Source organism: Piliocolobus tephrosceles, chromosome 1 (genome assembly GCF_002776525.5).
Source record: "Piliocolobus tephrosceles isolate RC106 chromosome 1, ASM277652v3, whole genome shotgun sequence".
Taxonomy (NCBI): Eukaryota; Metazoa; Chordata; class Mammalia; order Primates; family Cercopithecidae; genus Piliocolobus; species Piliocolobus tephrosceles.
The window spans coordinates 32,017,103-32,041,937 of NC_045434.1; the positions used below are offsets into that span (position 1 = coordinate 32,017,103).

At 42.9% G+C, this 24,835-nt stretch overlaps 1 protein-coding gene across 2 annotated transcripts in view; it reads right to left on the minus strand.

The window, feature by feature from the left end:
- Window positions 1-24,835, minus strand: part of TNR (tenascin R) — a 413,725-nt gene that overhangs the window by 70,447 nt on the left and 318,443 nt on the right. Inside the window, exons 3-5 of one of the 2 annotated variants that reach the window (XM_023207213.2) lie at window positions 11,708-12,269; window positions 8,452-8,928; window positions 2,151-2,414 (exon numbers count right to left, since the gene is read on the minus strand). In XM_023207213.2, coding sequence (XP_023062981.1) covers window positions 2,151-2,414; window positions 8,452-8,928; window positions 11,708-12,206 — 1,240 coding nt within the window. In that variant the 5' untranslated portion in view covers window positions 12,207-12,269. Of the gene's footprint in view, window positions 1-2,150; window positions 2,415-8,451; window positions 8,929-11,707; window positions 12,270-24,835 lie in introns of those variants that run through there. The other variant, XM_031935622.1, reaches the window with a different exon arrangement.

Sequence of the window (24,835 nt, forward strand, 5' to 3'; positions counted from 1 at the left end):
CAGAATTAATACTAGAGTGATTTCCTTGATCATTGATGCACATTGAGAGTATTTTGTTTAGCTCAAATCAGTAAGCCTAGGATGGTCTGAGTTTTTCATTTCGTGTATCTATCTCCCTCTTTTCCTCCCACCGCCCCTTCTTCCCCAACCACACAGACACATACACATGCACAGGTTTTGTGAGATGGAAGTGTGCTTGTCCTAATGGAGTTCCAATTATCAGCCCTGAAATATGACAGCATGACTTTTCTCAGTTCTCCAGGAAGCCTGCTTCCATTTTAGCTTTGCCTCTCATGGGCTATTCCCATTGGAAAAAGGACAGATTTTCTCATCCTTCCTGTTTGGAAGTGTTTTCATGCTTCTTGGTTGGAAGGCAGGGCTGACTGTGAACCCACTTGAAGGTGTGTCAGGTTGTTTACATGATCTTGTCCTTGTCACCTGGGAGCTTGCCTGAGGGAATGCCCTGAATTGGCATAATAAATGCCACAGGAGATGGAAACCTCATCACTGCGCGTGCATGTGGATCAGAGAGTAGATGCTTGGGAGTTAGGCCAGGCACTTAGGGTGGTGACTCATCCCGGAGCAAGGTGGGAAAAGCGGCAGATGGTGACCTGCCTCTCTGCACAATCATTGCAGATATTTAAAACCAGTTCTCAGGCACCAGAAATTTTTTTTTTTTAAAAAGGTCAAATATAAACAGAGATAATTATAGGCATATTAACAGAGTCAGCACTCATCTCATAGCAGAGTCCAAAATTGTAACAGAATTTCTGTCACCTGAAAAGCAAGGGGACAAGATGACTTCTTAAATTCTTTCCCCTCTGCCTGTCTCTATCCTCGTATCCTTCAAAGCTCAATTCAGTCCTGGAGCTTCCATGAAGATTTCAAGGCTAACTTTTTCTACCTTGGCCTTTTCCTTTTCTGAACTTTCGTGGTATTTGCTACCCAAATACCATCTTATCTACACAAAATGGGCTCAAATCTCTTACTCCTTATCTGGTGGTAAGTCCTATTTACTGGCCCAAGGGCTGTCTGAATTCTAGAGGGCTTATGTTTTCATGGTCACTTCTTGTTCCAGTTTCTTGTTACTGCTAAAAATCTCTGTATCACTCATACCTCATCTCCTGTGAATGTTCTCTTCTCTCTTCCTGGATTTTAATCAGATACAGCCCCTTTCTCATGATCTCTCTGAAGAGTTTCCACATAAGGCACACAGGCATTTGTGTGCATGCAGGTTTTGCAGTAGACTTGGGGTGATGAAAACTTCTCTTGTCTAAATTCTTCTGCCTGGCTTTTGAAATTCTGAACTAAAACAGGCTTATTGTATCAATTTAAGAATTCACAGGGGTATATAGAAAAAATATAATAATAATTTCCTATCTCCTTCTTATTCTACTCTTTGATGTAGTCAGTGTTAATAATTGGTATGCAATCTTTTATATTTTTCTATGCTTGAACATACACAAAATACAGATACACACCCACAAAAGTTTCCCATTATGTGTAAAAAAACTGTTCATTTCTTATGGAGAGCAGTTTAGATTGTTTTCTGTCTCCATCTCTCTCTCTTCTCTGTGAATCCTTCTAAACTATGCTCTAGGGCTTCAACATTTATAACTAAAATGAACTATTAAGATATTTTGCTAAACAAAAGACCAGGAGGAAATTATGCCAACATCAGAAGAAGGGGATGTTGTCAGTTGTGGTTTTAAATACGCTTTTTTTCTCACTTTGCTATACACTTACGGTCGAGAACATACCATGTAGCACTTACTTCTTAGAGGTACTAGTTCATATCTCCTTGTTTTGTATCTCTAACTGATTCAAAGTCTGTAGATGTCTCATACTTTCCTTGACGTCTAATCAGAGTCTAGCTTATAACAAGTCAGTACTCTATAATTAAAGTACTTTTTGTCCTTTTGGTTCTATAATTTATGAAAGCTGCCTGAATTTGGAAACTCTTTTTAATCGAAAGTGCTTTTTAATGATGTATCCTTTCTAAATGGGCCACATCTTTAGCCCTTCCCCTCAAGGGCAATGACTATTCCAGGCATCCCTGAAGAATTAAGAAAAGACACTACTATCATGAATGTCCATGATCTCATGTAGGAGAAAAGGAAAATGAAGCAGGACGGGGAAATGGTACGTACGGGTGGCCACCTTGGCAGTGATGGGAAGGCTGAGGATGTTGCTAATGACAGCGTAGACGCTGATGTTGTAGGTGAGACCTGGCTCCAGCTCCGTGATGGTGACACCACTCCAATCTCCAGGCACCCGCTGCTGGAGCTGGAGGCCCCCCAGGGCCGTCGGCTGGTAAGAGATCACATATTCCGTCACTGCCATCGGCCCGTCCCATTCCAGCTCAATGGACCTGTCGCTGATACCAGCCACTCGCAAGTCCTCTGGAGGGGCAACTACCAGGAGGCAATACATAGATAGCATGAGCTCAGAGGATTGCCTTCCCCATCCTGGACTCAACTTTCTTCCTCACATCTCACCCCCTATGCCATGTCTATATATTCTGCTGGGCTCAATGGCTTTAAGTGATTTGTAACTTCCTTTGTGAGCAGGCTCTTGTCTTTTTGGTGCTTAGTACCACAGTGTCTATAAGGTCATGAACATGCACTGGAGCCAGCTCCTACTGGCTTGTAAAGGCTGATTGTCAAATTTTCAGGACCGTTTCAAGACTGTCGTTGAATAGAGCCATTACTAAAGATTCAATTTTATAACCTAATACTTAAGTAAATTATATTAAAAACAAAGGTAATAGATACTCAAAATTTATCACTTTCAAATTATTTGACTACATTTTACTATTATCTATACCTTTCAGATAATTTATGTGTGCTCTATCTGTCTGGTGAAAATATTCTATGAATGTACCCTACTACACATCTGTTTCCAGCTCCATGTTTAGTGACGTCACGTTGGTAATTGAAATTGGCCATGGAGAGAGTATTTACATCATGGAAACTGGCAAATGCTACACAACAGGGCTTTTAAATTTTTTTCCTTCAGAGAGCCAGGCTGTTAGATATTTAACAGCACACCACTGGCCAAAATTTTTGGTGGTTTAATAAGTTATTGTCATCAGATTACTCTGGGAGCCAATATCTGATCTGGCAAGTGGAAATAAAGACTCATTCCTGATTATCTTGCAAATTATGAGAAGCCAAAACAGTAAGTCCTGGATACCATGGCCTGATGAAGACACTCAACAGCCCATTATTGTAGAATTTTCCCTTTTAAAGACCACTTATGTTCTGAAAGAAACCTAGCTCGTGTTAAACTAATTTTTGTTAGCCTCAATCTTGGAGATGATGATGATAAAAAAAAATTCTTGAGGACTTTGCTTTACTTTCTTCTGATTTCTCAAATACTGCTTGGAGTCACCAAAGGTTAAAAACACATAGAAATAGCCTTTTGTGCATCGTCTTGGAAAATGAAGATTCACCAGTGTTGTGGCCATTAAATAATTAAGACTTTAAGACTAACTAGGAGGCTAACTCCAGTGTGTCTGTAATTAGACCTGCCCATAGATTAAATCAAAGATCAAGCCAATATTTATTTAAATGATCATTATTAACTTATAAATTTATATGTAGTGGAGGCTTCCATGAGTTTAAGCGTTGTCATAGGTTTTGAATTTCTCCCCTGGGTAATCGCACCCTTCCCCTTTACAGCCAGGTAGGCTGAAGCCAGCTGTGTTTTGCAGGACCATGTGAGTGGAGAGTGCTGTCTCATTGTACTCATACATGCACCCTCAAATCCTCAGCAAAGGCAGAGATACAAGGAGACCTTTAACAGATCTCAGACTCACAGGATAGAATCAGCAGCATATATATGCACTGCTGGACATTTGCTTCAATTACTGTTACCTAAAACCATTCATTGAATAAAACAGTCTAGAAAGCAGAGCTTCTTGAGGATGGCAAATGTTGACTGAAACAAAAATTTTAAAAATTTTCATTTAAAATTTATAAAACTAAAGAAGTGTAAATGAAATTTAAATAAACTTTCAAATGATGTTTTATAAACTGTATCACCTATATTTCTGACCTTTTTAAAGCTTTGAATTTCACTAAAATCTTTGGGACAGCCTGTATAACACGTACAGAATGACTCCTAGGCCATGAGAAGAAGAGTTGATATTTAGAACCTGTCAGGATTTTGCATGATTATACCGAGCACTTATTATGCACCAGGTACAATGCTAACCACTTTTATGTACATTATTTCATTTCATCCTCTCGCCAACACTATGGAATTAAGGTATCATTATTACTACTATTTTATAGGTGACAAAACTGGACCACACAGTCAGCAAACATAGAAGCTAGGATTAGAATGCAGGTAGAATGACTGTAAAACTTCTTAGCTAATATACAACACCACTTTACGTTTGTGTAGCATTTCACAGTCTATAAACTATTTTCAGATATACCATCTAACTAGAATTAAAAAAAAATTTAATAGCAACCCTATGAGGTAGTTCATGTAGATATAATTATCCCAGCTTTACCAATGAGGAAGCTGAATCCCAGGTTAAGGATGTGCCAAAAGTCAGAGTGGTGTCATAGCAGAACTGACTGTCAAACCCTGATCTTCTACAGTCTTCATTCTTTCCCCTACAATTTAGGCAGCAGGTTACAGATTGCACAAGATGCCTCCTTTCATTTATACATGGCCTCCCAAAGTAAACTATATTAGGAATAATTCAGATGATCTTAGTAGATGTGATCTCTAGATTGGTGCTCATCCTAGAGGTAAGAAAATTCTTTTTAAACAGGTTCTCTAGTGCCTGTCTCCTATGATTCAACACATTAACTCCAGGTTTCCTATGCAGGACTTCTGTCAGAGTGGCAGAAATGACCACTTCAAATTTCAAGTCACCAGCAATTCTTCAGGCATTTGGAACAAATCAGTGTATTCCTTTCTGCTTCCTTCTTCAAAGCTAATATTGACAATAGAGGGTGATCTAAGAAGAGCATTTTGGGATTTTAAAGCACAAAAAGAGGTGCAGAAGGATTTTTAAAAAAATCTTGGCAACTTAGCTTAAGGCCTGAGACTGGTGGTAAACATTGCCAACACTTCTGACCGAGAAAGCAGTAACTGGTGTCATTCCTCGTGGAAGTGGTCTTGACAATGGTGGCTCAATGGAGGAGACCACCACTACTTGCACTCTAACTTAGCAGCAGCTATGTACACAGCTATGTACACTAGGCATCAGTAATCCTTACAAAACAAAATTATATTGAACTGTACCACAAACAATCAAAGAGCCTCGTGCCTTAATTCAATGAATTCATGGTGAGTGCAAAATATTCTTAGTCTTACTTTCTTTGGGGTGTCAACTTTGAAACTTGAGGAAGAGCAGGCTGTTAAAGAGGAATAAACTGTGGCTTGAGGAATCAGGGTTGCTTATCTGCAAAGATGCCATGCTGTTTCCTTTTTAGATCTTGCATAAATGTTGCACTTATGTGGTGAGAGCAGTTGGAATTAGTTCCGTGATGTGTCTTACTCCAAAGAGCAAGTGGTTTCGGGTGCCAAAGGTTGGGCTGGCTGCAGTCCTGACAGAGCAGAGGCTGACACTGATGAATCTCCGTGGGTCTGACTGAAGTCCAGGGAACAGCTTTCTGGATTGTCTCAAGACCCTGCTCTGATGGTTCTTTTATCCTGCTGGCTCCGGGGGAGTTTTGGCCAGCTCGCTGGCCAGCCCCCGCACTAACCACCATCACTGGGGAGAGATGTGGACAAATGGTTGAATGTGCTTTTCCACCCTACCTCTGACACCCTTTTTTTTTTTTTTATCATGTGATGGAGCTCAGCTTTCATACCAAAAGGCTACTTCTTTGTCTATGTGGCTTTAAAATTTTTATTTTTCAATTCTATTCTACTTTGCATTCCAGAGAAGATAAAAGAGTGCTAGAAGCTGGTAGGAGACCAGGATTCCTTTTCTTACTCCACCATTAATTAGCTGTCTGGCTCTGGGAAAATCTGGCTCACTGACTGCTGCTTTTTAAATCTGTAAAATGAGAAGCTTCTTTCTAAGGCTTGTTTTAAGTTCTCATATTCATGAATGTTTTGTTCTGTTATCTGTACATGGGCAGAAAATGGAGGCGGAAGTCTTGAGATTTTGTCCCTTGGCACACTATGAGGATAGATCAAGGCTAGGAGTCAAATGTAGTGACCTTGGCAACGTTGTTCAATTGTGCTCAAGTGCTGCAGATGTGGGGGGCCTCAGAATGAAATCCACACAACGGGCAGCTATTTTCTACGCCCTTTCCAAAGAGAAAAGAATGCCCTATAAGGAAGTATATTTTGAGACTTTCAGTGTTTTCACCTTCCTAACCCTTCTCTCTCCTCTCCTCAGTCCTATGGGCAATGGGAACATAGTGCTGTGGTGTGTGCACCCGGCCAGGAACGTCTAACAGTGGATAAATAGCCCCTTCTCCTACAGCCTTTTCACAGCGAGCAAGCAAAGTAGCACTTTAGATAATGACCTAGATACTTCTCTGGAAGAGACCTGTAGCACTTGGTTTAAAAAGCAGGCCTTAAGAGTAGACCTCCTGCAAATGAGTTGTGGCTCTAGGGTTGCTATAGAAACAGATGGAGATTATGCAACTGTCCTTCTTCACATGCTTTGGGAACCTGTAAAGTAATTTATCTGGGCCTATTGAAGTGTTCCTCAAGCAGCACAGAGGTACCATGTCGGAGGTAACGTGTTCACAGTTTGGACTCAACCCAGTTGTAGCTATGCTAGCAGCTGCTGCGTCTTCCCTGGGGTAGCCAGGAGGGTTCAGTGTGAGTCCTGGATTAGATCAAGATTTTGTCTGCAAATGAACCTATCCCTGTAGAAAAGCAGGGTCAAGAATATGACAGGTATATCCAGACCACCAAAGATTGAGTCTACTAAGAAGCATGTGTGCTACAGAATAGCATCAACACAGCGATGGCCCACACTGACCCCGGGTGTCCTCCAGATGGGGCCTCATGGAGCCTGATCCCCTGGATGGGAACTGGGGCCATGCATCAGCCTGGCTTCCCAGAAGGTGCCTAGTGACTTTGGATTCAGACACAATAAGGCTTAATTTCTGCTTGAAATTCACTTTGGGATAATTGGTGTGGTGACTATATTTTTAGAAAGATATTTCAATTCAGTAAACAAAATTGGGAGGCTAAATGAAATAAGTGGATATGGAAAAAAGTAAGGAACATTAAAATTTTTTCCCTAAGCACAGTGCATTATTGTTGTTTTCCTTTTCATTATTACCATTGATTTTTGAAAATAATTTAAGTTGAAGTTAAATGTGCAGGAACATTGCCTGCCATGTAGGAGTGAGTAACTCTGGCTTACAGAAAGCTGGTGAACCTGGCTTACCAGGCTTTCCCCCTTCAACTGATGTCACATGACTTATCAGAGAATTCCTAAAATTGCTCCATTAGAAGGTTTAAAATGTTTGTTTGTTGTTATTTTTTATTTTAAATAATCCCAGAGGGCTCTCTGAGCCCTAAATGGAAAGGACCAACCACTTAATCTGTACTGTTTAGAATGTAAACAAATGTATGTGCAATAGTCACTGATTTAGTCAGAAGAGGATGAGCTATAGTGAAATAATAAACATAATCTGATTTGCATCCAAAAGAGAATCAGTCCCAATGAGACACCGTTTTTTTTTTTTCTCTCTGTTGGGTTTAGATCCCCATTGTAGGACATCATCTTTCGATCAGCTTTGACATTGTAGACTATACATAGGGTTGGTTCTAATTTGCTAGATAGTCATCTGGAACAGAGTCTTACTCTTTTAATATTCTGTACTAATTGTTAGAATGTTAGCTGTTACCCAAAGTCCTTAGTACTTTATTCCTATTTAGATTTAAATCATCGTCTAAAAACACTCTGCCCCACTAGAACCATTTCATAAATTAATAACATCTTGCAATCTGTAAGCTCCAGGATAATCAGAGAGCCTCACAGACCAACCACCATCTCTTGCAGTAGCATTGTGTAAGGCATTCCTGGAATATGGCAACTGATGAGGGAGATATTTTGAGCGGATGGAACGCTTGGAATCCCTCAGAGTTAGAGAATGGCCTTACCTAAGATGGTCCCATGACCTCACTGTCTACCCTCCCCCACCTCAAGGACAATGAAGTGTTGTCATCATTGCTACCATTGCCTTTTTCCCAGTCTCAGGGGTAACAATCCAGCTTTCAGCCTGAACTTGACCTTTTCCTATTTCCACTCTTTATCCCCTTTAATCTGCCTCATCAATTGTTATTGACTCAAGAAATCAGCTCTCTTGGAAAGCAAATGAGTACAACTCAATTGAGAATTATTTTGCCTAAACTTCACTTTCTCACTCATCTTTCTTCCCAAGTTAACTGGAGGCATCCAGCTAGTTTGCTGGACCACCCTTGCCAAACACCCCAGAGAGTTCCCCTGCCTACCTGCTGAGCAGTCAGGGCCCTGGTAGCCCTCTTCACAGATGCAGAGCCCCTCCTCACATTGTCCTCGCCCACTGCAGTCATTCAGACACTGCCGCTGGCCGCAGTCCTCACCAACGTAGCCCTCCTCGCATAAACAGGTACCGTTGGCACATCTCCCCTTCCCCGAACAGTCCCCGGGGCACCTCAGTTCCCTGCAGTCCTCGCCAGTGTAGGGCTCTTCACAGACACACTCCCCGTCCACGCAGAGCCCCCGGGAGCTGCAGTCTGTTGGGCACCGGAGTTCGGAACAGTCATCCCCGCTGTACTCGCTGTCACAGATGCACTGGCCATCCACACACACCCCCCGGCTGGAGCAACCCAGCGGGCAGTAGGGCTCCGAGCAGTTCTTGCCAAACCAGCCTTCGTTGCAGATGCAGCCACAGGACTCAAAGCTAAAGTTGCCGTGGCCACTGCAGTGAGGGATATAGTCCAGTTGTCCTGGAATGGTCAAGGAGAAGGTCAAAGAGCAGCAGTGGCCTCTCCTGTCAATGGTGCTGGGGAAGGATGGGCAAAGGTCTCTCTATTCATTCTCTGACCAGATTTCTGTTGCTGAGAGTGAAGCTCAACATAGTTTGGTACATATCCAATTTAATAAATATTTTCACCTTCTCTACTAAAAAATACAAAAAACTGGCCGGGCGAGGTGGCGGGCACCTGTAGTCCCAGCTACTCGGGAGGCTGAGGTGGGAGAATGGCGTAAACCCGGGAGGTGGAGCTTGCAGTGAGCTGAGATCCGGCCACTGAACTCCAGCCTGGGCGACACAGCGAGACTCTGTCTCAAATAAATAAATAAATAAATGAATAAAAAATAAAAAATAAAAATAAATATTTTCACCTAACATGGGCTGTCTATACCTAGCACAGGGCTAGGGGCAAAGATGAATGAGATCTGATCCCTTGTCCTCCAGAAGCTCACCTTTAAGGTGTCTTAGGGTGGATTCCTTAGAAGTAGGTCTTTGATAAAGATCCATGTAAAAGTGATTTATTGGAAGGTGTTCCCAGAAAAAACTGGTAGGGAAGAATGGACAATCAGGAAGGGAACGTGCTCAAGCCCAGGTGCATTATCAAGCCAAGTCCCAGGAGAGTCACTTGGGTTCAGTTCTGCAGGGCGCTCTGGGCAGTGAAGGTCACATTTCACTGTGGGTTAAGGTCTGTCCCTGAGGGCATGTGAATCCCCCAGCCCCTCATTCGCTCTTTGGGCAGCCCAAGAAGTTTCTAACAAACTGAGGACAGCCCTCTGACCAGGATGCCCAGGTGCTGGCTATGGGATTGTGAGGGACCTAAGGGGGTGTAGGCTGAGCACTGAGTCCACTGTGCAGAGAAAGGTCTTACATGTTACAAACCCGTCCGGCTCCCTCCCTGCCTGCCATCTGACTCACTCTGTTCATTCATCGTTACTTCAAAGACTCCCCAGGACCTCGCTCTCATTTAGTTACTGTTTGCTGTGACCCCTTTGGGATTCTATGCATGTCTCTGTCCTAGCCCTTACTATGGGATAACGACAGTGGCTAATTTATCTGCCTAGCATGATTCAAGTAAACATACTAAAGAAATACAAATGGAGTACCTGCTGGCATCCTTCTTTGCACTTGGCCCTGAGGATATGAAGTCAGTAAGTTACATCCTTGCTTAATTCTGCCACTTGATGCCGCTCCCATGAAAATATACTTTACTGACATTATTTAACTTAGCTCTTCCTTGCAGATGTTTCCCACATTTGCCAGGGATCCTGGTGGAAGGCTGGCAAAAAGTTCACTTATAGAAGTCCCAAGTTCCTGAGTTGCAGAGTCCATGCTCATGGAAACCTAGGACTTTCCCCTATTCAGCTTCGTTGAAAAGATGAGCTGACCTGACCATTGTCATTGAAGCACAGTAGAACTGGACTTGCTCTTCTGTTCTTCAGATTGTTTAATTTATAGTGTTGGTTATGGGGAGGAGAAGGATGTGAGAGGAACCCATGAAAGATTTTAGTCCTCAGTGACTGCCTCTAGACTTGCTGTGTCTCAGGGTGAATGTGTCTGATACCCCTCTGCAGCTGCAGGCCATCTGGACTCTGTTAAAATTTCACTCTGCCACCTCCAGCCTTCATCCCTTGAAAGCCTTGAGATCATGGATCCTATAGACGTGAGTGCTTGAACTCAAGACAAATGTCTCTTGTCATCAAAGAACTGAATTGCATGGGGTCTAAGGTACCTTTTGGGAGAGAAAAGATGTGCCCAAAGGGGTACACATACAATTCCCACTCACTGGCATCAGCTGATAACAGCTGATGCTTATACAGTACTTATAGAAGCCAGGCTGACATCTGAATAGGTGCTTTCATTGTTAATAACTTCTTGTTGCTCTAGTCTAGCACCATTTGTAGATGAGGAAAGGAAGGCACAGATATGTAACTGCTTAGATCATCAGCTAGGAAGCAGTAGAGTCAGGATCTGAACTTGGGAATTCTGACTCTGAAGACTTAATTATGTCTTGCAGACAGGTAAAGATAATAACTCATAAGGGTTAGTAATTAGGGGTGGGCAATGTTAGAAGTAAATCCCCTGAGATTTCAGCCTTTTGGAGGGTGCACTAAGCTGTGTGAGTGTGTTGTGTGTGAGAGCATGCATATGTGCATGCGTGTGTGTGTGAGACAGAGAGTGTGTGTGTGTGCATACGCTTCTGAGTGCTTGCTGAGGGGGCAGGGACTAAAACTTCCATCTCACTGGAGAAGATGGGGATAGGTCCTCCGAGACTTTAATGACTGTCACTACTCAGATGGGAGAAAGGCTGTGATTGAGTGAACAGAGCGTCTGCATCCTCTAGTCCCTCAGGTTAACATGGATAGATATCAATTCAACAGCTTGTGAAAACCAAAGATGAATGAAGACAGACATCAAATTCCCTGCTCGCCATCGAAGTTGCTGTGCTGAACCGATGAACCATTACCTGACTCATCCCCCCAAAATCAGGTTAATGTATTTCAAACAGGCTACACAGTGTAGAAAATCCCTGGACTGAATCCCTCGGGTAAGAAGTGCATTTAGATCTTAGAGACATATTAACCGGCAGCTACAGACTAAGGCACTTTTTTCCTTTGACTGTGTGAAGAGATGCCAGGGTTTTGCTGGGAGTGTGTCTTTGCTGGAAGTGCATTGGTCCTTCTTGTTCACTCTCCCTCTCTGCTCAGCCCTCTCCTTCCCCTCCTGAGACCATGCTGCAAGCTCCCAAACTCTACCTGTGGCAGCACTTTCTTGGCAGCAGTTGGCGTTGCACTGGTCTCTCAGCACTGACACCTCTCTCTCCAGCATCTCGATCCGGCTCAGCAGCTCCTGCAGCATCTGGGCCGAACTGGCACATGGGCAGGCCTTTTTGGGGAGGTTGATCCTGTGTGTAAAGGTGACCTGGCTCTCGTGGTCTGAGGTCTGGCCTGTGTACTCTGCCACAGTCTCGTCTTCTGCACTCACCTCCTGCTCAGCAGAGGCCTCTAGCCCCGAGGAGCAGAGGCTGTCCAGGGGCACGTTAATATTGTACACGTGGTTGAAGACCACAGGCTGTTCTTTGCTAGATGTGTTGTAGTTGGCAATGCCTCCTTCCTCCTCCACTGACTGTCTCTGGACCCTTTCTGTGGTGACCTCCAGCTGACACTCCGAAGGCTTGAGCATGGAGCCCAGAAGGATCAGGTTGACGCCAATGAGCATGTTCTTCAGAACCACTGTTTCCCCATCTGCCCCCATCCTCTCAGCCAGAGATCTGGGTTCAGGACCAGCCTGCAGCACACAGCATGGAGTTGTGGGAATCTGCAAGGGAAACCAAGGAAAGAGACAGCCTCTGAGACCTATGCCTTGGCACCATGGCTCTGCACAAGCCTACAAAGCTCAGGAATAGGCAGCCAGAGATTTTCAAGGGGGACATCAGGAAGGGACAGTGGCTGCCCAATGTCATAAAGGCCCAGGACTTTGTTCCCTAGAGGACTGGACCCCTGAAAATGGACACTGCTTCTGCATACTATTTTGTTTTCTCAAAAGGCTTATCTGGAACACACGGGTCTGGTCCCATGGTGGGCAAGTGGTTCTTGGAGGAAACATGAGGACTGGGGGCTGGGGCCCTGTGGATGGGCTGTTCCTCTGAGGAGTACTCAGAGTTTCTTTTCACTTCCAGGTGAGAAATTGGACCAGGGAGCCTTGGGTGTCCTCTCCTATTTCCCCAGATATTTATTGCAAAAGGACTCTGCCAGCCACTTCGAAACAACTTCATGAGCTCCTCTCAGCTCATCTATTCATACAAGTTGTCTTCAGAATAACCAGCCAGGTAAATAATATAGCTCCAGGTAATTGTGATTGTCAATAATCCTTGGGTACATTTGTGATTATCTCTGGCTGTGTGAGCTGAACTTTCTGTAAATCTTCATGTTAGTATAGTCCTTGTGCTCTGTGACCTCCAGATGCTTTTCTTCCAAGTTCCTGTTTAAATTGGTAAAATAATGAATTAGCTCCTCTGCTGGTTACCTAGTCACCAAGAACCATAGAGTACAATAAACTCACTGAGATGCAAATCAGGTTTACAGAAATTTTATTCCTTTTGTATTCTCTATGCAAAACAGAAAAGAGATTTACAAACCTTGGTTCTAAGAGTTACTAAGAAGATTAAGGACTAAGGGACCAAGTGAGTGTGACTATGCGTCTGAGAAGAAGGTCACAACTAGGATTTATTGCATTTGTACTCAGTACAGACTGTGCTGAGCCCCTCACACATGAGCTTACATGACCCTCCAGACAACCTTGTGATGGGACACTATGATTAGCTCCATCTTCTAATGGAGGAAGTTCTTCCAAGAGAGGTTAAGATTTGAATGCAGGTCTGACTCCAAAACCTGTATTATTAATTACTATGTCCCAGGGCCTTTCTTGAAAAGAATATTCCATTTTCTCTGGCTTTTGATGGAAATTGTGTAATTTCTAAGATCTTCCCAGGAATATTGTGATTAGAAAATTTTGCTAGGGTCAGATTCAATGTTCTTTTCTCCATGAGCATTTGTCTCTCATCTTTTCCCTCCTGCCTCCTCAGCTATTCTCCCAAATGCAGGCTGAATTCATATCCCTCACTTCCAGGCCCCACTTCTGACAGCACTTGCCATGCTAGACCATGGGCTTCCTTTGCCTGCTTCTCCCCACCTGGACTGCTAAGTCCTTGTCGGTCAGACTGTGTCTTATCTGCAGTGTGTGACCATCGCTCCAGGACGGTGAGAGTGCTCAGTGCATAGTTGTTGAATAAGTGGATAAATAGATCCCTGGAAGGATGGAAAGATGAATTCATGAGAAAATGCTCAGTGAGCAAAAGGTTAAATCATTCTCCAACTAATTTAATCCCTCGCCATTATCCTCAAGTTAGATACTGGTCTGTTCAATTTCAGTTCTGAAAAATGCCTGAGGGTTGATTTTATTAGGAATAACCTGTATTAGTACCTAGTATAAAATCATGCCTTATTATTCAGCCCTTACTATATACTGACTATTATCTGTCCCTGCTTGCAATATGGACAGGAGCAGACCGGAGCAGAGCTGTTGAGACTGTAGACTCTGGAGCCCATGGAGTCTCTGTTTAGGTTCAAGCCTCAGCTCTTTCATTTTCTAGCTGTGGGAAGATCACTTAAGCTCTTTGTGCCTCAGTTTCTCTTACCTGCTCTGTGCTTCAGTTTCCCTATCTGTAAAGTGGAGATAATAATGGTACTTATCTTACAAGGTTGGAGGGTTAATGGAATTATTATCTGTATAATATTTACCCAGTACCCAGCATTAATTGACATAAATAAATATTGTTTGCAGACAAGTGGAATAATTGTTCTGATTCTTCCCCTAGTCAAGACCTTCCCTGAAATCACTGGAACATATGAAATGTCTTATCCATTAGTGGACAGCAGAAAAGCCCAATCCTTAACATAGCCTTGTCCAAAGATGGGTGAGATCCTTGGAGCAATGTGGGAGATGATGCTCTGTTGGCCACTTCCAGACAAGGTAAATACATCTTGGGGATAGGTAGAGTGACATGTTGGGATCAAATTGCCCTCCTACCTGTAAGCTCCTAAAGCCCCCTCTCATCCAAGTGTCTACTTGCCTCCTCACTTTTAGGTTCTCTAGGCATGGCTTTCTTGAGCATCACTTTCTTGAGCCCTCCTATCATTGAAAGTCTCCCAGAAATGGCTCTGCTATCAGTCATCTACAGACAGACGGGGTCTTAGCTATCTTTCTAATTGAAGCAAAGTTTGTTTATCTGATGCATGTGGATATTGCTGAATAATTTTTTCTTCTGGGAATTGGAAAATGATCACATAGCACCCCATAGCACTTAACAGCTTTTTTGCACATAGTTGACACTCAAAATAAGTGAATGAATAAATGACATTATCAATGAAAAGGAAGACAAGTGACAGGGAAATTAAGAGAGAAAAATGTTAGGTCCTACACTTTTAGGTCCAAAGTGACAGCTACAAAATTACATGGAGGGGGAAAGGTACAGTTTTATGTGTAAAAAACACTAAATATCTTAGTCAATAACTAAACTTGCTATGAGTCCGTCAACACTGTGATTTTTGTAACCCCTGAACTCTTAGTCAAACATAGGCTTTATTAATTAAAATATAAGACAAAAGATAGACAAGGGACTGTGTTGTTCTACTCTTTACTGCACTGATCATTGGCCACTTCTAGGTGCCTGGGTTGTTAGAGGGACTCAAAATCCTATAATATGAGAGGGATAAGTTTAGGATTTTGGTCCAAAGATGTGAAGACTTAGGGGGTACATTTATTCATTTATCATTCACTCATTTGAAAGATATTTATTGAGTACCTACTATATGCTGGTCTTTTTCTTTTAGAAGTTGCATTCAAGTATATGTGGGTGGCGGGGTTGGGGCATATAAATAAATACCACAAACAATTATATATGTCATATATAATGTATTATATAATACAAATTATGTGATATTTAGCATGTGATAATGCAACACACATGAGTTTGTGCTTGTGTCAAGAAGTGGTAACTGCTATGGAGGGAGCCGGGCAGGTTGACATTGTGTGGGGCATGATCAGGACGGGCTTCTCTGAGAAGCTGACAGCTGAGAGGACACCCAACAGAAGTGGGGTGGTGAGCTGAATAGATAGTGAGGGAATAGTTCGAGTCTCTGAGGCAGGGGCCGGTCTGGTGAGTTTGAGGCATAGTGTGGCTGGGGCCAAATGAACAAGGGAGCCCTGTGGGGAGATAAGGTCAGAGAAGTAGCGGGGTCCAGGTCATGCCCAGTCTTGTAAACCCCTGTAAGTCATTTGGCTTTTACACTGGATAGATGGTCACTGTTCTCAAATGCATCCACATATCAAACACTTACTATGCCCTAACCTGTCCTTGAGAAACTCTCATTTTCATGGAGGAGATGAAAACACAAGTAAATATAACGACAATGCAATGTGATAATTACCATGGCTAACAAATACATCACCTGCTCTGAGAAGGCTGGAGGAGATGCTAACAACTCTGCCGGGGGCTGCAGGGAGGGGCACGCAGAGTGGGTGGGGTGGCCGTCAGTGCCGTTTGCCAAATATTTCTGGCCTGGCTTTCCAGGAGGACTGCATCTTCCAGCCCTGTCTTGGTTAGGCGAGGCCATGGTGCTAGTTCTGGCCGATGAATTGTGAGAGGAAGTGGTGGGTGTCTTTTCTGGGCTGGTACATTAACATTGCTGATAGGAGACACCCTAGAGCTTTCTCTCTCCGGAGGTGACTGGCAGAGTTCAGGTTGGTGGCTGCTCTGCTCTGCCAGCCTGGGTCCCCTGCTGACTACAGAGTTTCCTGCTGACTCACAGTGGACATGTCATATGAGAACATGTCGTGTGAGAAATAATCTTTTGATGTTTGAAGCCCAGATTTGGGGATTGCTTTTTCCCATCATGTAACCTACTCTATCAGGGGATAGTACCAAACTTGACTTTAATGGATTATTCTTTAGGTGGAGGAGGCCAAAGTTCATTTCACACAGAAGAACTTACATTTGCTAAAACTATGATATGTACAAGAGCATGGCTTGTTCAATGAATGCAAGTATTTGAAGGGTTGTAAAATGCTAAGTATATGGCAAAAGGTCCTAGGGAAGTGGTTTCCACCAAATGGGAGAATCTACAAGGAAACAGATTTTAGGTCAATATACAGACTAGCATTGCTAATAATGAAAGTTACCTGGGTGTCATGGTAAGTAGTGACTTCCTGGTCACTGGAAGTGTTCAGGTACAGGTGGAAACACTACTTAATGAGAGTGCCGAAGAAGGGATGTTAAGCGTCAGATGAGCGATTGGGCTAGAATGAACATTGAGGTCTTCTCTTTCCTGATGCTTTATAAATTCTTGGTCTTAGTGGGCTTTGAGGAGCCAACCCACTGTAATATGGCATTAGTTCCCTAGGGCTGCCGTAACAAATAATCACAAACTGAGTGGCTTAAAACAGCAGAACTTTATTCTCTCATAGTTCTGGTGGCAGAAGTCCAAGTCAGGCATCAGCAGGGTTGATTCTTCCCTAGGTCTCTGGGAGGGAATCTGCCCCATGCTGCTCTCCCAGCTGCTGGTGACTGCTAGCATCCCTCACCATTCCTCTGCTTGTAGATGCATCACTCCAGTCTGCCTCTGTCTGTGCCCTGTGTTCTCCTTGTTTCTTCATATGGTTGTCTTCTTAAAAGTATAGTAGTCACACCGGATTAGAGGAACCACTCCACTCCAGTGTGATCTCATCTTAATTTAGTTGCTTTTATCTGCAATGACTCTATTTCCAAATAAGTTTACATTCTGAGGTTCTGGGGGTTAGGATTTCAACACGTCTTCTTAGGAAAGCAGGGACACAATTCAGCCCATAACAAATACTAGTAATAATTGGGCCAAGTTAAGCATTTTCCTGGTATTATTGTATTTATTTCTCACAGCAACCTATAAGCTAGGGAACAGTGATATTTAAGAGTCAAGATATTTAGCGACTGGTGTGGTTTGGGCTGCAACCAATCAGAATGGGGCATCAGTCAATCAGACTTGCTGCAGACAACCAGCAGGGCCCTGTGGTGATTTTCCTGTGATGATAGGTCCACTTTCTGTCTCCATTATTTAAGATGAAGAAAATCAATCTCAGGAAAGGTCAAAGGATTTGACCAAGATTGCACAGTTATTGTGCAGAGGAGCCAAGACTGAACCCAGATTTTGCAGACCATGGTCTGTGCTCTCAGTGTCTGTTTTCCAGCCAGCTTTAATTAGGGTTTACATACCATTCTCATGAAAAGACTTAGAGCTCTTACAAGTCAACACTCTTCTCCCCCTGGGTTCAGATTTAGGACTTTCTGACAGGGATGACTTTGAGATTAATGTTTTCTCCACCAATCCAAGCTATCTCCTCAGAAATTGCTTCAGTCTCTCCTTGAGAGGAGGCTTGTTTGATGGCTCTTTATTTAAAAGTCTCCAGCCTCTATAGTGTCCCTGAAATCAGGAGCAGTTGTAACCCAGTAAACTTTGATCCTAGAGGAGCCAGGGAACATTTTCTAAACTTGTCATTTTCCAGAACAATTCTCCACTGAGCCAGCAGTTATAGAAACCCATGGCCTTTCATGGGCTCCCTCTGGCTTCATTCACTTCTCTGAGATCTCCCAATATGTCCTGCGCTCCAGTTCTACCCAAGGGATGGATGACAATCCATCCCTTGTCACACCACTGTCAACCTGTCTGCTTCTCTCCTGTGCTGCTTTTCTAGGGGAAGGCAGAGAAAGAAGATAGAATGAATGGTGTGAGGTGCTCCATTTTTCTCACTTTCTCTGAGGCCTGCTGAAGGGGGAAGTGAAACTAATGTTTATTAAATGCCTACTTAATCAATGTGCCCGTAGTGTTGCTAAGCTCATGTCACTAATTATTTCAAAGTGGCTTTCTTTCTTGTGTCCCTGAAAACTTCATTTCTGCCTTCATTCTCTGTGGCCACCTTTTATTCTTCTGTACTGCCAAGAATGCTGACTGTTCTGCAGGTGGCCTCTTTCTTTGGCACTTTTTTTTTTTTTTTTGAGACAGAGTCTTGCTCTGTTGGCCAGGCTGGAGTACAGTGGCATGATCTCTGCTCACTGCAACACCCATCTCCCAGGCTCAAGCAATTATCCTGCCTCAGCCTCCCAAGGAGCTGGGATTACAGGTGTGTGCCACCACGCCCAGCTAATTTTTGTATTTGTAGAAGAGACGGGGTTTCACCATGTTGGCCAGGCTGGTCTCAAACTCTGGATCTCAGGTAATCCACCTGCCTTGGCCTTCCATAGTGTTGGGATTACAGGCATGAGCCACTGCGCTCGGCCTCTTTAGCACTTTTTAGTGATGCTGTTGGACAGAATTTGCAGCTTGCCATGAGAAAGGCCTGGCCTAATGCTGTGGCATGTCTGGAAGTGCTGCACTGGATATGTTCATCTCCTTTAAAGAGGTCTTACTTGTTCTGGGACCCATTCTGTGTCTTTGGTATGAGACAGTGGGTAATGTTTAAACGAGATGCAAAACCTGTCTGCAAAGGCAACAACTTAGAAGGCTCGAGGGGACTAGCAGAGCCTCCTCTCTGCCCTTCACTCTCTTCCTGTATCTCAGATGAGTCAAAGAGACTAGAATAAGTAAGAGTCGAGGACTCGAACCAAAATAGGCCAGTTAAAGAAATAAACTGGTTGTAGGAGAAGCAGGATGCCATGGTCTGAATGTTTGTGTCCCCGCAAAATTCATATGCTGAAATTCCCAAGAGGATGGCATTAAGAGATAGGGACTCTGGAAGGTGATTAAGTCATGGTGGCAAAATTCCCATGAATGGGATTAGTGCCCTTATAAAAGATGTAGAGAGAGTTGGGCACAGTGGCTCATGCCTGTCATCTCAGCACTTTGGGAGGCCAAGACAGGTGTATTTCTCGAGCCCAGGAGTTTGAGACCAGCCTGGGCAACATGGCGAAACCATGTCTCTACAAAAATTACAAAAATTAGCCACGCGTGGTGGTGTGTGTCTGTAGCCCCAGCTACTCAGGAGGCTGAGGTGGAAGGGTTGCTTGAGGCTGCAGTGAGCTGAGATTGTGCCACTGCACTCCAGCCTGAGTGACAGAGTAAGATCCTGTCTCAAAATAAAAGGGAGATAAGGATACTCCTTGCCTCTTCTACATGTGAGGACACAGCTAGAAGGTGCCACCTAAGAACTAAAGAGTGAGCCCTCCCCGAACTCTGAAGCTGCCAGCACCTTGACCTGGGACTTCCCAGCTTCTGGAATGGTGAGAAATAAATTTCTTTTGTTCATAAACCACCCAGTCTACGGTATTTTCTTTTAGCAGCCCAAGTGGACTAAGATGGGAAAAATAGGGAAAAACAGAGAAGGAAGGAAAAAAAAGAGAAGGTGGAGGAGAAAAAAAATGGAAGAGTGCTAGGCTGGTGGAGAAACATAAGAGTTTCGCAGGTAGAGTGAGAAAATATAAACCTGAGGGATAGATAATACACCCAGGGCTCAACGATACACTAATAGTTGTGAGCAAGACAGATGGTTAATGACCCTACAAATGGGAGTGCAAGAGAGTTGCAGTAATTCGATAGATTGATACTCAAGAGATCCGTGCACTTCCATTGATTCATTTCCTCCAGCTTCTTTATCAATATAATTATCACGGCCAGCACCAGAGGTTTCTCTGGGTAATCTGTAAGAGGTGGATAACAGGATCGTCCTCAAGGCTGATTTAGTGCCTAGTTAATAAGGTGCTCACTCCCCTCTAGGGAGGCCTGTGGGGAGAGACTTGGGTCACCGAGGTTGGCTGAAGCTTGTGTCCTACCTAAAGTTGTTTTTCTTTTCCTCTTCCTCCTCCACATGCCCTCCTCTGACTTTTGAGAGACTGGGAGGAAGGTCTGGGAAGGTGAGGAGGAAAAGAAGTAGCCAGAAGGTACCCATATGCCTTTGAGCTTTTTTCTTTTCTTTTTGTTTTTTTTCAGAGTCAAAATGGGGTGGAGAAGACCAACATGGGCCAGAGGGGCCTCAGGAAAAGAAAAAAGAAAAGGTGCAGGAGGGAAAATGAAATGAGTGTGAAGGTTGTTGGGCAGGGAAGGAGAAGTGACCTCCCGGGGTTGGGTGGTCGGTGCTTGATTTGAATTTTCCAGCTTCTGCCATTCGTGGTCCCCACTCTGTTCTTAGGGGTGATTTATAAACCAGAATTATGTCTGTGGAAAATGACACTCTTTTTTTTTTTTTTTTTTGGTAGAATTCGTTTAAAAATAGTTTCCTCCCTGCCATTGGGATGCTCTGTCACTTGGAGAAAGAGGGTAATTATGAAAGATGAGGGTGTAATGTGATTACAGCCGGCCCCATTGTGTCACTGGAGGCAGCATGGGGTTGCTGGGAGAACTTGGAGCCAGCTTCTCTCCATCAGTGCTGGGCCTTTATTGGGCCTGTCAGATTTCTGAAAAGAACCCGAGGGCAGAAAACTCCCATCAGACAGGACTCCACGGCTGGCCCAGAGCTGTCAACAAGGACATGGAATGGTGTGGGAGGATGTGCTGGGCCAACCCGGGTGCCGCCTCCCACCAGGTGCAGCTGCCCAATGCCCCTGACCATGTGCTCTTTGATGTATCCCCATGTGGGAATCTGCAGGAAGGGTCTATGGTTCGGAACCTAATGGATCCACACTCATTTTTCAGCACATGCGGTCAGCCCAGTTTGTTCATGGCTTCGTGTCAGTGTGGATTAGGAGAAACCTCAGTAGCTGGTATATGGGACCCAGCTTCTGGTCTTGTCCTCGGGTTCTGCCTTGTACTATCTGGGAGAACTCTAATTGGCATTACCTTTCACAGAGACTCCTTCTTCAACTGCAAAATGGGACCTTGAGTATCAATCAAGGGAATGATACCAAGGGAGTAATGAGAATATCATGACTGGAAGTGAAGATTGGACGTGAAGGTGAGGTCAGCTAGGTTGGAATTCCCACTTTACAATACAACTGGCAAGGCTGGGCAAATCTACTGCTGGGGGTGGGAGGCGTCTATTTTTTTTTAGGCAGATGTTGACAGAAAGTCTGTCTTGTAACTTTAGATCTAAAATTTTATGATGCATGAACTAGATTTCCCTATGATAAATAGAAGCCTAATTTAAGTGAAAATTTATTTGATTTTTATAGGCTACAGAGAATTCTTAACATCTGTAAAGCATCTGACAATTATATATATATAATTGTATATATATACATAGATAGTATATATATACACTATATATGTAGTATATATATTGTATGTATATATACAATTATATATAATTATGTATGTATGTCTGTATTTGTATATGTTATATATATGTGTATATATGTCTATATACACAATTATATATATAATTGTGTATATAGATACATACATACATACATAAACATATTGTATATGATCCCATTTAATCCTCACAAGAATTGATGAGATTATTTCCATTTTATAGATGAGGGTATGGGAATGATTTGTCCAAGATGCACAGTAAGTTAGAGCCAAACTAAGTCCTGAATCATATTTCCAGGCTCTCAGTTCAGTAGTAGACACCATAGCCTCCCTTCAGCAGCTGCCTCTATCCTTGGGAAGTAGGTGGGATATAAATAATGAATTCCTAATTAATCTACACCATTTTGGTCAGAAATTCTTCTAAGCACCTGACCTTTTGCTATCATTAATGTCTATTTTTCATCTGTGTTTCTTGAGCTTGGAGAACAGCGTGTCACCGTTGGCTGTTCAATTATTCTTCTTGAAGAGTCATATTACCTTTCATCTTTTTCTTTTCTACATTTAATACAACTGCAAAGAAAGTTTCTTAGCGTGAAAGATTGCCAGCCAGACTGTAGCCCAAGCTGATGGTTTCTGTTTCCTGCCCACATCCCTTAGAACAGATTGAGAAATTGGTTTGAAATATAAGAAGTGGCCTCTTCCCTCATGGAGCTTATAATCTAGTTGAGAAGACTAGGCTAATATACACAAAACTGAAGAACAAGGCAAGCCAGTCCATTTTTATGTATTGAATTAACATTACTCATTTAAAATCAGTGTTTTAAAGGTGAGCAGAGATGAGTGTGGGAGACGTGACTGGAGAAGATTTTGTGAAGAGACGGTATCCAAGTCCAGATGGAGGGGGATGGTGGAGGGTAGAGAGGAGTTGTGGGTGGGAGAGGGGGTGGCAAAGGTTATAAAATCAGCAGAATTAACTGGAGTCCCAAGGCCAAATGCAAGGAAGTATGGCTGCTGAAGGGACCATCTTCAGTCTCCATGAAGGCTTAAAGTCGATCAATGCTGAAAATAATACATACATACTTCTTGTGTGCCTGTTAGATAAGGGACTGGTCACATATTAACATATTAGCAGATGGACCACTGGATATCAAGCTCTGGAAACACTACTAATATGTGCTAAACATGGGCTCAGAACTTGTAAGTAATTATAACTGTAAATATAGGAACTGATTGCTTGAAACCCTTTAGAAACAAACAAATCTTAAGAATAGTCACCTTTGAAAATTATACTCATCCACATCCAGAATACAAGATAAATTTATCTGCCCTAAAAATGTCAAATGACAGATTCAAATATCAAATTCATGCTGCTTCCAATTATATAGCATAACTATATTGGAGTTGATCCTTCCAGCAGTAAGCAAATAATTGTTTTCATATATTGGATAGCCATCCATTTCTTCAGATTACTTGTGTGCTAGAAGTGGCAACATATTAAAAAGTTCAGCTCTAGTGGTCTAAAGGAGTTATTTACTTCATCGTGTACATTATGTCTTTTAGAGCATTAAATAGCACCACCCTGACCCAAAGACTACAAGCAGGTGAATTATACCTTCTAGTGCGTGAAATAACATAACTATTTTCTACCTGAAGTTTGAGGAAGCTCTAAGAGTACTGGTATACGGAGCAAAACCTGCTTAATTAAATTCAGTTACACACTGACTGCATGCCAGGAATGGGAGCAGGTTCCATTCCAGATGATGAGGTCAGGATAGAGAAGTCTCAGGTGACTCCCTGTGTGACTCGGAGAAAGATATTCATATAACAAGAATAAATAGCAGGCCATGAGGAGTACCATATCAGAGATATGGGAACTTTTTCTGGGAGTCCAGCAGAAGGAGGCATTTCAGATGCAAGATTTCTCTAGAGAAAGACTGATGGAAAAGGTGGCTTTTGAACTGGGTCTTGAAGAATGAGAAAAATTTTGAAAGGAGGAGGCAATGGAAAACACAGTTGAGGCCAGGCGGGGTAGCTCACACCTATAATCCCAACATTTTGGGAGGCTGAGGCAGGTGGATCATGAGGTCAGGAGATTGACGCCATCCTGGCCAACATGGTGAAACCCTGTCTCTACTAAAAATACAAAAATTAGTTGGGTGTGGTGGCACACACCTGTAGTCCCAGCTACTTGGAAGGCTGAGGCAGGAGAGAATTGCTTGAACCCGGGAGGCAGTGGTTGCAGTGAGCCGAGATTGCACCACTGCACTCCAGCCTGGTGACAGAGTGAGACTCCGTCTCAAAAAAAAAAAAAAAAAAAAAAAAAAAAAAAAAAAAAAAAAAAAAGGCAGTTGAAGCAGAGTAGAGACATGTTTGTAAAAGGGCTTGGTTCCTGGGATAGTACAACGTAGGGGTGATTGTGTTCAGGGATGAAGCGTACTAAGAAGATGTCTTGATTGATTGGCATTTTTAGAAATTTGCTTTGTATCTGTACGCTTGTTGAGCCAAGCCAGCAATGTTTTCAGAGAAGGGCATAACATGATTAAGAGGCCCTTTGACATCTGCAGTTGCAATTGGCCCCAAAGATGAATTTCAACCTGAAAAACATAAAATATTTTCTCTTATCGCTTATCTTATTTTGCAGTTATTTAGTCAGTAAGGCTCAGATTAGCCTTCCTCATTACTTTAGAGAATGGTTCTTCAGGATACATAATTTCTTAAATTCCCTTTCTCCGACTTTCTTGACAAAATGCATTTTGCTCTCCATTAAGTTATACTGCATCTTCTTTGTTCATTATTGTTAAAAGGGGTGCCAATGGAATTCAAATGTTCTTTTATTAACTGCTAAATTTAGGATATGTATTGTAAAATATTGGACTTTTAAATGTGTTCAATCTGAATAAAGACAAGAATTGACCATTTAGCTACATACAGCTGCCTTTCTGACAACGTAAGAATACAGATGGCACTGAGTGGGCTCCGAGGGATGTTGATAAACAGCACGTTTTGAGGGTTCCCAAAGTTCATGTGGGATCCACATAGGTTATAAAAAAGCCCACTAAGGGGATGCAGAACATTTCAGGGGGTTTGGGGTTTATATCTGAAATAACTTGG